This window comes from Hyperolius riggenbachi, chromosome 8 (assembly GCF_040937935.1).
Source record: "Hyperolius riggenbachi isolate aHypRig1 chromosome 8, aHypRig1.pri, whole genome shotgun sequence".
NCBI classification, from domain to species: domain Eukaryota; kingdom Metazoa; phylum Chordata; class Amphibia; order Anura; family Hyperoliidae; genus Hyperolius; species Hyperolius riggenbachi.
Genome location: NC_090653.1, coordinates 78,905,204 through 78,921,469, shown reverse-complemented (window position 1 = coordinate 78,921,469; position 16,266 = coordinate 78,905,204). Strand labels below are relative to the sequence as shown.

Genomic DNA, 16,266 nt, shown 5'->3' with positions numbered 1-16,266 from the left:
GTATACATTACAAAGCCTATTATACTTGTTACATGCGGCGATCCGGGTGCTAGTAACCCGCCGGCGCTTCCGAACGGCCGGCGGGTTACAACGAACGGTGGGCGGAGCCAGTCCCCGGCGGCTGATCGCGTCACGAATGACGCGATCGCCGCACAGACACTCCCGCAGCCGCCCCCGCCGATGGGCGTATTGCGGTCGTTTGGGCCCGGTCTTTGCCGCCGCCCATCGGCTGGGGGCGGTCCTCAAGTGGTTAATGTACAAGAAAAGTAAGAGTGATTTTTAAGTTTTGGATTTTCTGCCTGGTTAGCATCTCTATTACTTGTTTACCAGATAGAAATAAAGAATTGTTTTTTTTTTGTTAATATTTTATTCCAGACAGTTACGCTTTAACACTATGTCTGCTTCCGAATCAGGAAGTAGGAATAGGGCAGATGCATTTTAGGATTTGTATCAGCTGTAACAAAGATTTTTTTTTTTTTACTTTAAAGGTTATTATGCTGTTGTGTATCTTTTAGAGCAGAGAAGACGTTCTGAGTTCAGGTTTGCTTTAAGTGACATAAAACCAGTCTATTACTGATTTATATTTGTTGTTTTCTGTATTTTAATGTTTCAAAACAAAAATTTAATTTTGAGTTTCTTGCCACTTTAAGTTGAAAAAGAGTATAAAGAGTATACAAGTATAAACTTATAAACCCAAAGCAGTTCAGTAAACATTTACCATAACTGCCAGTGCCTGGGGCATGTTTAAGTTCAAGGTTTAATTGCCATCCTAGTTGTATGTCAAGTATCACCACAGTACTTAAAGGCACCATAAGAGATTACACATTTCACTTTTCTTTCAGTACTGTTGCATTTCTCCCACCCACTATAGATAGTCATATATGTCCTCAGTATTAGGTAGGTTCTCCCCAGTATAGGTAGACAGATGTGCCCCCAGTATTACAGGTTCCTTCCCAGTATAGGTAGCCAGATCTGCCCCTAGTATTTGGTAGGTCCCTCTCCGGTATAGGTAGCCAGATGTGCCCTGATATTAGGTAGCCCCTCCCCAGTATAGGTAGCCAGATGTGCCCCTGATATTAGGTAGATCCCTCCTCAGTATAGCTAGATGTGCCCCCAGTATTAGGTAGCCCCCTTCCCAGTATAGGTAGCCAGATGTGCCCCCGGTATTAGATAGCCCTAACCCCAGTATAGATAGCCGATTGTGCCCCAAGTATTAGCTAATCTCCCTCCTTGCCAATGTGCAGGGTTGTGAGTGTAGTATGTTTCAGACAGATGATATTCACCTCTTGCCGCTACAAGGATCTGCTGGATGAGTCATAAAGAGGAGACACTGTGATGGGCTGAACAGAGATCCTGGTGGCGCTGAGAGTTGAGTAACTGCTGCCTGCAGCAAGTTCCACTTGCAATTACTGTGCAATGGCCTGGCAAGGTGAGGCACTCAGGGAGAGGGGGGAGAACACAGGCACACCCTCAGGGCTCCTTGGCCTGACCCTGGTAGTTGGTGCAGCTCCATATGAATTCATAATGTTCTTTGCTTACTTTTACATCACTTACATTTGGTTTTCTTGAATTCTTCTGTAAGGAACTGGGCCTCTTCTTGGATTCTGGACTCAATGCTTCTTTTACCCATTCCAAAATTTCTCAGGGTCATCAGAGAAAAGCGTCGCATTTGTTTCCAGCGTTCACCATTACTGCCGACCACACCTGAAAAAGTTGTATAGAGACAATGAGAGGCAACTTCATAGATAATGCCCTTTAAAGTGGTATGTGTAACAATTGGTGTCAGCAACACCGATTTTTCTGATTTTTGGTGATCTGCAGTATCACCAATAATACAGATGCTATACCTGATTATGTGGTGATCTGCAGAATCACCAATAATAATAGTATAGCTAGACCCAGGACACCTTATGTGGTATTGTGTTTGGTGCAACAGTAATTGGAGAAGTTATCTCCCGAGGAGCGGGAGATACAGACAGTACTGCAGCCAAGGATCCCCTGAGGGGCAGGGGATTCAGACTGCACTGCAGCCAGTGGACGCCTGAGAAGCAGGGACCACTGACGGTGTTAAAGAGTATGATTACCTGAAGAGCAGGTGATCAAGACTAATGTATAGCCTAGGATCCCCTGAGGAGCAGGGAATACAGACTTTACTGCAGCCAAGAATTCCCTGAGGAGCAGGGGATTCAGATAGTACTGCAACCAGTGGACACCTGAGGAGCAGGGACTACTGACTGAGCTGCAAAGGTGGTCACAGGTGGAATGAGTGATTATGACTCTACTACAGCCAAGGATTCCCTGAGGAGCAGGGAATCGGACTGTACTGCAGCCAGTGGACCCCTGAGGAGCAGGGACCACTGACTGTGCTGCAAGATGATCTCCTGAGGAGCAGGTGATAAACAGACACTGCTTGCAGCTAACAGATACCTGAAGAGCAAGTGTCACAGACAGTACAGCAAGGTTTATCACCTAAGGATTAGGTGACAGCCCTAAAGAATTCCCTCTCTAGTGGCAAGAACCACTAGCGAGGACAGAAATGTCAGACAAGCAAGGTCAGCAACAAACGGACAGATACAGTACAGAGGCGGAATACTGATTCGGTATCAAGGTACAGGCAGTGTCGGCAACAGTAAGCAGAGTACCGAATCTGTAAGCAAGAGAGTAGTCAGGAAAGCGAGAGTTCATAACAGATAAACAGTATTAATATAGCAATCTCCTAGTCTAGGTGTGAAGTCCTTGGTTTCAACACCTGGGCACTAGACTAACAGATGAACAGTAGCAATATAGCGATATCCTAGTCTAGGTGTGAAGTACTTGGTTTCAACACCTGGGAACTAGACTAAAGAATGGTACACAAGTCTACAATACAATAGTACTTTAAAGCTATCAACAGAATCTGACTAAGTGTGAATTCCCAGCTCCGGCTGGTTCTAACACACTGTAAGATCTGACTAGGGTCTGAGTGCTCACACGTAAGCATTCGCAACAGCGGACAACTTGCAACTGACAGGCAAGTCCTATAAATACCCAGAGCGCTCCACAGCGCCGCCCCAGTCACTCAGCCAATCCGGAGCATAGCTGGAGTCAGCTGACCTGCTATGACAATAGCTGTGTATTTAGTAGCTGTGTAAAACTTGTAGTAATCTTCTTAAAGAAATAGCATAAAAATAGCTTCTAAAAAAACTTCTTGCTAACATCTTAACAAAACTTATTGCTGAAAAATTTATAAAGTAAAACACCAGAATATTAAGCATATTACCCCTTCTCTGTCATCTCTTCAGCATCTAGAACCGCTTGTGGGAATGTAGCTTCTGCCTCATGTGTCTTCTCAGGAGATTGTTGGGCTTCTGCAAACTATGAGCTTTCAGCTCCTACTTTTATAGGGATTGGAAGCAATATGGCTGCCTAATCTGAAATTTCCCTGAATCCCAGGTTCTGATTGGCTAAAGCTTCTATGCGTCAATGCTTTATCATGTTTGAATACCTAAATCATAATATTATTGTTTATAAATTCCTTAATTATCTTATCTTGTGGGAATTTGGAGTTCTTGACATTTGATATAGGGTCATTTCTGACACAATTAATTAAAAATGGACGTCACCAGCCATCTTGTCTGCTGGCTGCCCCAGACATTAAGACTAAACAATGTCATTCATGACGCATTTCTGATAAAGTGTTCTCTGCTAATTAGGTTTTGGAATGTGTCTGTACTTTCCCTGGTCAGGTTGACACTATAACACTGTACACAGACCTGTAAGAGCCTTCAGCAATTTAAGGCTTATTGAAGCATAAAGGGCTTCTAATATACTTATTTAAATATAAAGCTTATTATATAATTCTTCTTAATACAATTAATCATATAAGAAATAATTGCATATTAAATCTTAATAATATAAAATCATGTTCTATATATTTGTCTTTCTTATGAATGTAACGATCAGTGTCAGCACGCAGAGAGAATCTGATTATTGGTGATCTGCAGTATCACCAAGAATACAGATATATACCCGATTATTGATGATCTGCAGAATCACCGATAATACAGATATATTACTAACCTCTTGACACCTATGTATATAAGAGAGTTTGGTGTAACAGTAATACTTTGAGAGACACACCTGATGAGCAGGTGATCTTAGGCAGTATAGGCAATACTGCTTTAGAGAGTACAGGAACTTTCCAGCAGCCTGAGACTCTCCAAGGGGTGGAGTCAGGCTGGAGGTAGGAAGGACCAGAGGGTGAGTGACACCAGAAGGTGGATATCACTATCTGATCCGGAGACTATCTCTTAAGGGGAGAGATAGCTCTCGAGGTCGGGCAAGCCAGGTCGGCAACACACGGACAGACAAAGTACAAAGACAGAAAGCTGATTCGGTATCCAAGGCAAGCAGGGTTTGGCAATGGAATATCAGATATGCAAGGTACCGAATCAGTGATCAGAGGAATAGTCAGGAAAGCAATAAGTCATAACAGATATCAAACAATGCCTAGTCTGGGTGTGAGGTCTGTGGTCTCTACACCCTGGAACTAGTCTGATGTATAACAGAATGATAACACAAGTTTCCTAGACTGGGTGTGAGGTTCGTGGTCTCTACACCCTGGAACTAGTCTGATGTATAACAGAATGGTAACACAAGTTCCCTAGTCTGGGTGTGAGGTCCGTGGTCTCTACACCCTGGAACTAGTCTGATGTATAACAGAATGATAACACAAGTTCCCTAGTCTGGGTGTGAGGTCCGTGGTCTCTACACCCTGGAACTAGTCTGATGTATAACAGAATGATAACACAAGTTTCCTAGTCTGGGTGTGAGGTCTGTGGTCTCTACACCCTGGAACTAGTCTAACATATAACAGAGCAATTATACAAGTTAACTGGCTCAGTGTGAATTCCCAGGTCCTCCTGGTTCAAACACACTGTTGGATCTGACTAAGGTCTGAGTGCTTCCACGTAGTGTTCGCAACGGCAGACAACTTGTGACTGGGCAGCAGTAACTATATATGGAGTAGTGCTCTCTGGCGCCACCCTTAAGTGATCAACCAATAGTTACCAGCTCTGGGGTAAGCTGATCGGCTCGGTCAGCTGATCTCCTCTTGCCCATCATAAAAGTTCTGCCTCTCAGCGCGCGCGTGCATATTCCTAAGCCTGTGTGAACTAACAGACTCAGCCACACCAGACACACACTGCTGCGTGCAAACCGCCGCGTTGGACGCGGAACCAGCCGCCTTGCTGTCAATACATGCGGTGGCTTTTCCGTGTTCTGCCATGTTACCAGACGCACGCTTCCGCATGCAAACCGCAGCATTGGACGCGGAATCAGCTGCCTTGCTATCAGCACACGCGGCGGCTTTTCCGCGTTCTCTCACAATGAATAAATATAATATCTTCAACCGGCAGAGGTCACTATCTTATCATAAATAACAATCTATTAATAATATTCATTTTATAAGTCTATGAAACTGCCAGGTGGCATCATTTGTCCTAAGTACGAGACAATGCAAAAACCTTGGAACTTATTATTGACATTCCAAATAACAATTATAGTCTAAACAACTTTGTGGAAAACAGCTAATGTATTTTGAAACTTTCACTGCAGAATTCAGCTTTTTAACTGTAATTCAAAGTCTTTAAATTATATTATATAGGGTTTAACAATAACTATTTCTTTCTTTAGAAGGACTGTATTGATTAATATTTACGTGTAATTAATGAGCAAATAAGATTGCTGCAGTAATGTGAGTTTAACTTTCTTCTAGTTCTTACACAGAAGCCTCTTTCAAATGTCAAGACCACGCACTAACATAAACAAGAATGTTCTGGCTTTTTGTAACTAGAATAATCCAATTATGAGATTCACTGCTTGGAATATGCTGAGATGTCAGCGAGCAATATTTTAAAAAAGTACTCTAACTTTACAGTTTACAATGAAATTTTGCATAGAACATTAAAATTTAAAACATACACATATAACAGCTTTTCCTGCATAAATAAAACCGCTAGAATTCTGACACCGCGATCTGCCGATCACCAGCATCCTTGCTCAGCCAGCTGTCCCCGCAGCTCCTGCAGTCACCAGAAGAGGGGCCACCCACATGGTTGCCGGCATCCACTAGAGGAAGTCCCAGCCGCCACATCCATCTAAGAGGAAGTCCCGCTGCTCGGCCATCCCCGTGGCTCCTGTCTCAGCCCTGCGAGTGCAGTGGCCCTCATCTGCATCTGCTCTCTGGTCCACTTCTCCCACGCTGCTCCCAGCTCCTGCCATAAGGTGGAAGTCCCAGCTTTGGGACTTATGCGGCGCCTTGGTGCATAAAAAGTTATCAAGATGTTATCGGGTGCCGCAGATTATCGGGCCTGCAATGCCCGATATATAGCGGGTGTTGTACCAATGCCCGCTATATATTGAGCGCCCAAATTTAGCTCTGGCACCCAAAGGCCGCTATTTTGTATAGGCGTATATGGCAGCGCCAATTTAGTCCATTTGTGGCGTGCGCCCTTTTTTCCTGCTTCACCAATTACTATTAGTTTAGTGTGGCAGGATGCAGGTGGGGGTATGATCCAATTTCTTACTAAATAAAAAAAGCCCTCTGATTAACTTAGATTCTACATTTTGTAAAAAAATTGTGATTATTAAAGAGATGCACGGCCACAAAGGCCCCAGCCTTGGGTGGCAGCTGCCCAAGGGAGTGACTGGACAGAGAAAAGGGGTTTCTGCATATGGAAAAAAAAGCTGAAAATGTAATAGAGAGGCTGCAAATGGGTAAAAACACACGGGAGAGGAGGGCTGCTTTTTAAAGGAGCTGTACATGACACAGGAAGATTGCTGGAAATGAATGTTACCATGGAAGAGGGCACTGCACATGAGAGGAGAGGGCAGCAGCTACACATTAAAGGAAAGCCACAAGAAAGTTCTACATAGGGGTGAAAAAAGTATAAATATGGCCTTAGAGAGATGCTTAACTCAATAGTTATTCTCCCGATGCCCATTCAGTGCCAACATATACGAAGCTGTTCCTATGGGAAAGAAAGTGACCTCATCGATTATATAAATAGCATTAAAGACAGTTTGTATACGTTGAGCAATAATGCACTATATAGATTATAGATTGTCTCTTACCTTACAATCCACGTAGTGTGGTGGAATTCTGGATATTTAGGTACACACAGGTCTCAAGGTAATTACCGTGATTAGTGCAGTTATATAATCAAAACTGATCCTTACCATATCCTCCAGCACTCATCTTGTCCAGTAGAGGCATGTGTCCCCGAGCTCCAAAATCCTCAGCATTATCGACAAGAGCCTCTTTCACAGCATCACAGCTGCAGAGCACCACCACTGGCTCCATGCCCATGTGTAACGTATATACCGGACCATACTTCTCACTGAGCTGCAAGAAAGACAAAGCAGGATGTGTTCTTTTCCCCTCGAAACTTGAATTATTATTATTACTATGCTTTTTTAAAGAACACTTTATAGAGTACACTGAATAATTCATGTCACTAACTGTTCCTAGAAGGAGCTCGCAATCTATTGTCCATACCATAGTCTAAAGTGGGTACGCCCCCATGAAGAATGTCGCCCGCAGGGAATAGTACTCAATCCTTCGGGTAACAGTTCAGAGTCAGAGGTAAGGAGAACAAGACAAACACAAAAAGGACATTTAAACAAGACAGCATCCCAAAAGCAAATCATACCTGTGACTCCTGCGCTAAAAAACAAGAGTGCAATCCATGTCACTGCAAGATGGTCCTCTTTTCATTTCTTCGGAACAACAAAAATGTGGTTCCTATCCACTTTCCAACTGTATCTAATGCTGGGGATACACGGTACGACCCGGCGGCTCGATTAGCCGCTGGATCGACTCCCGCCGCATCCCCGCTCGTCCCCACCGCCGTCCGGATCGATTCCAGCTCGTTCCCGTGGGTGCTTCCTTATCTTCCGCTCGATTCCCCGCTATTGTCCTCCCACGGGGATCGAGCGGCCGGGGATCGAGCGGGGTCATCGGACCTGTCGGAAATTATCAAACGTACCGTGTATCCCCAGCATTAGACTCAATGAAACTTGATGAAACGCTGGGGCTTACCCAGGCTTCAGCCCCAGCTGGCGACTCATTAGATGGCGACTCATTATTAAAGCCCCCCCGCCGCGGCCACCGCAAGTTCCGAGAACTGCCGACCTTCACACAAGGAGCCTGGGAGGAGGGCCTGACTGGCGCTGAGTCACTAGTCTATGACCCAAGTCACCCACCCACCAGCGATCATCAGTCACCGCTCCGACCCGGGTGCTGGCTTAGCCACGCAGAGCGACCTGCCCCGCAAGGGTACGTTGTGGTGGCGTATAAATTTGTGTCACGTGACGACGTCCGGCATCACGTGACACGTGCAACGCGCTCTCCTCGCCCGCCCGCGCAGCTAGCTGCCGCCGTCCGCTGAGGGGAGACAGACAGACTGCGTCACTGTCTGACTCCAGTCTCCAGGCCAGCACAGCACTCAGTCACACCCAGTGACTCAGGCACCCATGGTGGACAGCGCACAGGCTTGGAGCCGAGCCAGTCAGCCAGTAGCCAGAGTTTAGCAGCAGCAGGACTCTGAACTCTGGCAAGGCAGCTCAAGGTGTGTGGTTGTCCTGTCCACTGTCTGTCTACTCCAGCCAGCCAACTGCCAATTTTTTTTTTTTGCACCAGGCAGTCACCCAGGCCTGAGCTGCCCCCCCTGAGCCTGAGCTGAGCCCGGCTCAGCACCACCACCAACCACCAGGCCTGACTCTGAGTGCCCCGCTGTGGGGCCCCAGCCCACCCACCAGCCAGGCCTGAGCTGCCCTGGGGCGCCCAGACCACCACCACCACCAGCCAGGCCTGAGGTGCCCCAGCCCACCACCACCAGTCAGGCCTGAGGCCTTCCCACCACCAGCCAGGCCTGAGGCCTTCCCACCACCAGCCAGGCCTGAGTTGCTCTGGGGCCCCCAGCCCACCCCCACCAGCCAGGCCTGAGCTTCCCTGGGGGCCCCAGCCCACCACCACCAGCCAGGCCTGAGCTGCCCTGGGGCCCCCAGCCCACCACCACCACCACCAGCCAGGCCTGAGGTGCTCCAGCCCACCACCACCAGCCAGGCCTGAGGTGCCCCAGCCCATCACCACCAGCCAGGCCTGAGCTGCCCTGAGGTGCCCCAGCCCACCACCATGAGCCAGGCCTGAGCTGCACTGGGAACCCCAGCCCACCACCACCAGCCAGGCCTGAGCTGCCCTGGGGCCCCCAGCCCACCACCAGCCAGGCCTGAGGTGTCCCAGCCCACCACCACCAGCCAGGGCTGAGCTGCCCTTGGTCCCCCAGCCCACCACCACCACCAGCCAGGTCTGAGGTGCCCTGGGGCCCCCAGCCCACCACCACCACCAGCCAGGTCTGAGGTGCCCCAGCCCACCACCAGCCAGGCCTGAGGTGCTCTGGGGCCCCCAGCCCACCATCACTAGCCTGACTACATATACTGGGGACAGCTATACGCCTGGCTACATAAACTGGGGACAGCTTTATGCCTGGCTACATATACTGGGGACATCTATACACCTGGCTACCTGGGGAAACTGTCTGTCTGTCATTATGTGCATTAACTGGTGAAACGCTGTCTCTTATTACATGCATTTACTGGGGAAATGCTGTCTGTCATTACGTGCATTAACTGGTAAAAAGCTGTCTCTTATGTGCATTTGCTGGTGAAAGGCTGTCTGTCATTACGTGCATTTACTGGTGAAAAGCTGTCTCTTATGTGCATTTACTGGGGAAAGGCTGTCTGTCATTACGTGCATTTACTGGTGAAAAGCTGTCTCTTATGTGCATTTACTGGTGAAAGGTTGTCTGTCAATACGCGCATTTACTGGTGAAAAGCTGTCTCTTATGTGCATTTACTGGTGAAAGGCTGTCTGTTATTATGTGCATTTACTTCATATTTTTTTTTATGTAACTACATTAGCTGGTACAACTACATTACAGTTAGCCCTGCCCACATGATGTCATGACCATGCCTATCCCCCCCTGTAAGCCCCGCCTGCCAGCTCTTGTGCCCCCTTTAAGCCCCCCCCCCCCAAAAAAAAATCTGAAGCTGGAGCCACCACTGATCAAGAGTGGCTACAAAAGCTGACTAATATGTTAATTAACTTCACTCAGAAGGCAGAATTTGGAATAAGCAATTAGCTTTAAGCAGTTGATCCAGTTGGCCAGCAACTGTGGAAATTATTCAGTGATTTCATTTTGCTCTTCTCTAGTAAAGCTCATTTGAATGTTAGGTGAATTTTTCACTCATCACCATTTCTCCATCATCCTGAAATTCCAGAGCCGTTTTAGGTTTTGTGAGACTTTTCTTTTGCAATGTAAGTGTAGAGTCATTGCTTATTTTGGGCCTGATGCACTACATTGTGTTAAAGTTTCCATTAGGCCCAGATTTACCTCACAGGAGCCTATAGGCACAGATGTCCTGGCACCCTTGACTTCTCCCTCCATGAACCTACAGGTGTGCTGGCTGGCCCAGCTGTCACTTCTACCTTACTTCTCTTGCCCATCATAGGTAACTACAGGTGTCCCTTAGCATTAGGTAGCCAGAAGAACCCTCAGTATTAAGTAGCTAGAGGGTCCACTGACTGAAGGGAGATCTCACCAATGGAATGATGAGTAGCCTCTCATTTACACTCTCATCAGGAATCTGCATAGGGAAGGAGGGAGGGAGGGAGGGAGGTGCTTGGGGAGGGGAGTGAGTCACCTTTCCATTATCAGGCGCCTGTAGACACGTGCCTACAGTGCCTTATGGTAAGTCCAGCTCTAGTCGCCATGCTAAGGGAACACACAGTAAATGTACCACTACTAACATTGGGGGGCACCGCAGGCGATACTGTGGTAATGTGCACATTGCTTTGGTGAAGCACAGTGAAATGCAAGTTACTGCTTTAATGCGCATGTTAACTTGGTAACATCTAAGGTGCTACAGGGTTAACATGTGGTTCTCTCTTGGCGTAAGTAAGGGTAAAATTGCCACTCCTGAGAATGGCAACTTTACCACAGTGTAGTGCATCAGGCCTATTGTGTTTTGGATGAATTTGACTCAATTACACTTGTATCTATGTGCAATGAATACTAATCCCATACCCAACCCAACAGTGACAGACACACATTAGTGTGTTTAGATCCTAACTAGACATTTCAGAGACTGCATTTTCCTTTCTTGATAAATATAAAAACATACTTAAAATTGGCATTTGGCAAAAGTGCAAATGTTAAGACTGTATTGCATACAGATATAATAGTCCCCATAGGCTGGATAGGAGAACTATATACATTAAAATGGTGACAACTGGGTGGGATTAAAATAGTGGCAATTAGGTGGGACTGGTATAGGAATTTTACAATCTCTAGCATTTGGACAAACCATTGTTGTACATTGAAACTAATAGAAAGGATATATACAGATATATACAGATAAACTAATGTGTATGGTTTTAGGCCTGGTGTTGGGAAGATGTGACTGATGCACATTTTCGTGGTTTTTGCCACTTTCTCAAAGTCTCAATAAATGAAATGTTAAGTTTTTGGACACACAGACAGCACCAGCCTAATGAATGTCAAATAAATCTTGGACATTTGCTCTCCACAAATTGCTTTTGCAAGCAGTTGGAAATTACTCCATTAAGTGGGAAATATTTACATGGTGTATATGGAAATAGAAGGCTGGCAATAGGGGGCTTCACATGGAAAAGAATGGCTGCTATACTTAGAGAAAGGGCCGGTATACATGGAGGATGCTCATAACCTGTAGACAGCACAAAATGCAATGATTATTGTGCATTTTAGGTGTACTCTGTAATTGCGTTCAGAATTTCCGATGGTAAAAAAAAAAAAGTGGCAACAAAATTTAAATCAGCAGATCTCAAAAAAATCACCTAACCTTTGCTATGTGATTTGCTTGGAAAATTCTACAAGCTGGTGCAAGTTGAGAAAATCTAACATATTTGCTTTAAGGCTTCTTTCACAGTGGGACGTTGCGTTTGATGCGATGTTAAAGTCACACAATGTGCCCCTAACGCAGCGCATGTATGTTATGAAATTGGACGTTATTTTGCACTCCGTTATGTGTCTCTTGGTGCGCCGTTTTCGTTGCATACTGATAGAATGAAAACGGCACATGCGTTACATTAAAAAAAAAAAAAACATTACTGAGCATGTGCAACACACAACACAGCAGATGCATTGCTAAACGCACAGCATGCAGCACTTCTTAATAACACTACACATTACACACTAACGCACCGTGTGCACTGTGAATGTCGCACAGACTTTGCATTGCTGTGCGATACTCTGCGTTAAAGTATTTTATAACATGCAACTTTAACGTCGCACTGTGAAAGAGCCCTAAGGGCCCTTTTCCACTAGCGCGTTTGCGCTAGCTGAATCGCAAAACCACAAACCGCTAGCGATTTTACAATCGCTATGGTTTGCTTTTTAACATAGGAATCGCGGTAGGTCATTTCCACTACCGCGATTCGTTTTTTACTTGATCGCGATCGCGCCGCGGAGCGACTTTTGCCGCGATTTTGCTATGCAGTGCATAGCATAGCAAAATCGCGGCCGCAAACGTCGGGAAAACGGCGGAATTGCGATTCAGCAATCGCTAGCGTTCAGCGCGAACGCTAGCGACTGCTAGTGGAAAAGGGCCCTAAAGGATACATGAGGTGACATGTGACATGATTAGTTACACATGTGTATGTACAATACCAAGCACACACACATAACTAGGCTGTGTTCTTTTTTTTTTACCCTGACTGAAAGAGTTAAACATCAGTTATGCAAGTGACAGTTTCTGTACGGGTCGGGACTGGGTCGAACTATTGCCTAACCCTCCCTCACTGATAAGGAATTACAGCCATAAAATGCTTTTCCTTGCAGAAAATGGCTTCTGAGTGAAGGAAAAACATATTAAGGGTCGATGGTTCAAAAATATTTCCACTGGAATACTTTAATTAATGTGTCATTGAGCACAGACAACCAACGAGTAAAAACTTAAAAAAAATAGATTTAACCACTTAAGGACCAGCTAAAGCCCATAGGCGTCAGCAGGTTTTAAGTGGGTTACCATGGAAACAGCGGCCTTTCCATGTCAGTTCACGGATGGTGTCTCCGTGAACAGCCGGAGAGCCGCCGATCGCGGCTCGCCGGCAAAATGTAAACACGCGGGGAAGAAATCCCTGCTGTTTACATCATACGGCGCTGCTGCGCAGCAGCGCCGTAGAGCAGATCGGCGATCCCCGGCCTCTGATTGGCCAGGGATCGCCGTCATTTGATAGGCTGAAGCCTATCCTACAATGCGCAGGATGGATATCCGTCCTGCGCTGCTCACAGGGGGAAGGAGAGGGAGGGAGAGGGAGAGAGCGCCAAAAACGCTGCGGAGGGGGGCTTTGAAGAGCCCCCCCGCAAAGCGCAGCAAGCCGGCAGCGATCAGACCCCCCCAGGAGGACATCCCCCTAGTGGGGAAAAAAGGGGGTAAGTCTGATCCCCCTGGCTACTTCCTGATCAGTGCTGCGGGCTGGAGAGTCCACGCAGCACTGATCAGAATAAAATCCCCTGGTCCTTAAGTGGTGAACCTCCAGACTAAAAATCTACTCAGCAGCACTGAAAAGGCTTGGTGTTTCTTTAACAGTTTCACAGCATCAGAACTTTGTTTTTCTTACCAAAGCATAATTTTTAGCTGCATTTTTAGCTAAGCTCCACCCATCAAGGAAAAATGCCCGGGCTTTTTTTCCTTGATGCTGTGCAAAGCATGATGGGATTTCCCATGTTGTTATTCACGTTGCCTAGCAACTGGGATGGGTGATCAGCACACAGGACATTTGGAACTGTGTCTCGTGCTCCCTGTCACCTCCTTTCAACCAAAAAGATGGCTGCCCTCATGAAATCAAACATTTGCCTGTTCTTTTAAAACAGGGTGGGTAAGAGATTATATTACCTATCTATTTTAATTAACATAACTAATGTAACTTAATGACAGTATGTTTGTTTAGGCTGGAGTTCCTCTTTAAACATAAAAGAAAACTATGAGATAGCTAAAAAGTCATTTTTGGGAGAAGGAGGATAGACACAATTGTTTATCTCATCAGTTTATCTTTACCTTGTGTTTTTTTTAATGATGAATAAATGATAAAGAGCAGTTAAGAACCACAGTACACAAGGACAACATTGAAAAAGAAGATGCATTTATTTGGATTAATTAAAAAAAAAACGTACAAATGACTCAAGTTTTAATGTTTCAGAGATACAAAGTTTTACAAAATATACAATACTGTTTTTTTTATTACATATTTTTGTTGTTCAATGTTAAAGCGTTGTATAAACTGTTAGTTTAAAGGACACACGAGGTGAAAATAAACTAATGAAATAAACAATTGTATCTATCTTCCTTCTCTTAAAAATGACTTTTTAAGTTATTCCACAGGTTTATTTTATATTTAAATCTACTTTTCAAGTTTTTACTGTTTTATTCTTTTAGCTCAATGACACATTCATTGAAGCACACCAGAGCTGAAATCTAAGGACAATTGACCCTTTTTATCTCTTCCCTGCTCTTAGAAACCATTTTCTGCTAGGAAAGTGTTTTATAGTTGTAATTTCTTTTCAGGGAGGGTCACACTGTAGTCTGACTCAGTTCGGACTCAGATAGGAACTGCCACTTACATACCTGATGTTTAACTCTTTCAGGCAGAGAAAGAGAAAAAGGAACACAGCACATTTATTTGTGTGCTAGGCACTGTCACCTCGGGTATCCTTTAAAACACTTTAAGCACATCAAAAACAACCAAACACATTGTTTATACCAGAGATGTCCAAAATTAAATCATTTATCCACGTTTTACCATGTATAACACAGGACTTAACTTACAAACAAATTCAACTTCAACAAACAATCTCCCAGAACAGAACCTGTTTCTAAGTACGAGACCGCCTGTACAGATATTTCCCCAACCATGACTGATGTAAAACAAAAAAGATCATGGCCCATATGCAACTGACTTTTTCTCCTGAGTTTCTTCTATGTGATATTTTCACACCATGTCAATAAAATACCGTTTAAACCACCAGCAAGCAAGAAAATACAAAAAAACATTTTTGATAGTACTTTTTCACCTACTTCTTGGTACTTTTTCAATTGCAGAGTGCTGAAAAGTTATTTTAAAGAGCATATGAAAACTTCTCTCCTAGGAGATAAGCCAGGAGAAAAAGTGAACTGCAAATGAGCCCATGTCCATTAATGTGGAGGGAGATTTGCGGCTTTTCTGAAATCCGCATGTTCATCTGGTCAACCGATCCATAAAAACCTAGTTTTCATGAGGTCGGTGTTGGCAGTCAAGTGACATGGCCTTGAAATCACTATCATTTGTGGTCATAGTAGGGTGTTTGGAACAAGTAAACCTGCAACTGATGCAGCATTGGTGGAACATACCTGTTGGAGTGACTTGAAGACCTCAGCAAAGTTGAGTTGCAGAATGTTACCAACCATGGGCAGCGGGATGGGACCTGGTGGCAGTCTACCTTTCTTCTGACTCTTCCTAGTGTATGTAAGGTTAAAGATCAGGAAGATCACACAGGTAATTAGTAAGAATGTAGTTGTTGTAAGGAAATCCATACTGGCACTATTTTCCTTAAGAGAGTGATTAATGCAGTGTTGATCAGTCTTATTTATAGAAGGTGCAGCTCGAGAAGGATGAAAGGGGGATGAATTTGGCCCGGTTAAAAGAAGGTTACCCAACAACATTCAACCATCTGTTTGTCTCCGAACAGGAGAACCAGGTTTTTTGTCTACTAGAGGCTCCCATCTAATTGTCGAGACAGAGAGATTAGTGGCATCATGCTGAATCATTCACCCGTGAATAATGTGATTATGTACATTAACCTGTGGGGCTCTTTCTGTCAGGCGCATAGGAGGTTTCCATAAAGAATTCTGAAACCAAATCTGATACTGTAAGGAGATCGCTGGTTTGTGACTGTGGATCAAGTTGTTTTGTGGGCAAGCATATTTTAAAAGGTCGTGGAGGGTACACTCCTTTCAAGCAAGAACATTTTGCACGCAAACACTTTAGAGAACACAAGTTTGCCTGTCATGCAGCTGTAATTGAAATCCTACCACTCCTCTTGTGTATCTAGCTGCTCACGCAAAGGATAAATGTACTAAACCAAAAGCACTCTAAGATTGCCTAACAGGACCGCTAAACGTTTGTTGAGTCAATATACTTTGTTAGAG

The 16,266-nt window shown here is 45.0% G+C and overlaps 1 protein-coding gene across 4 annotated transcripts in view; it reads right to left on the bottom strand.

The window, feature by feature from the left end:
- Positions 1-15,651, bottom strand: part of LOC137528219 (cytochrome P450 2C21-like) — a 54,743-nt gene extending 39,092 nt beyond the window's left edge. For 2 of the 4 annotated variants that reach the window (XM_068249492.1, XM_068249494.1), the window contains exons 1-3: positions 15,469-15,651; positions 7,219-7,384; positions 1,555-1,704 (exon numbers count right to left, since the gene is read on the bottom strand). In XM_068249492.1, coding sequence (XP_068105593.1) covers positions 1,555-1,704; positions 7,219-7,384; positions 15,469-15,651 — 499 coding nt within the window. Of the gene's footprint in view, positions 1-1,554; positions 1,738-6,027; positions 6,063-7,218; positions 7,385-15,468 lie in introns of all 4 variants that reach the window. The other 2 variants (XM_068249493.1, XM_068249491.1) reach the window with 2 other exon arrangements.
- Positions 15,652-16,266: the final 615 nt, after the last annotated feature.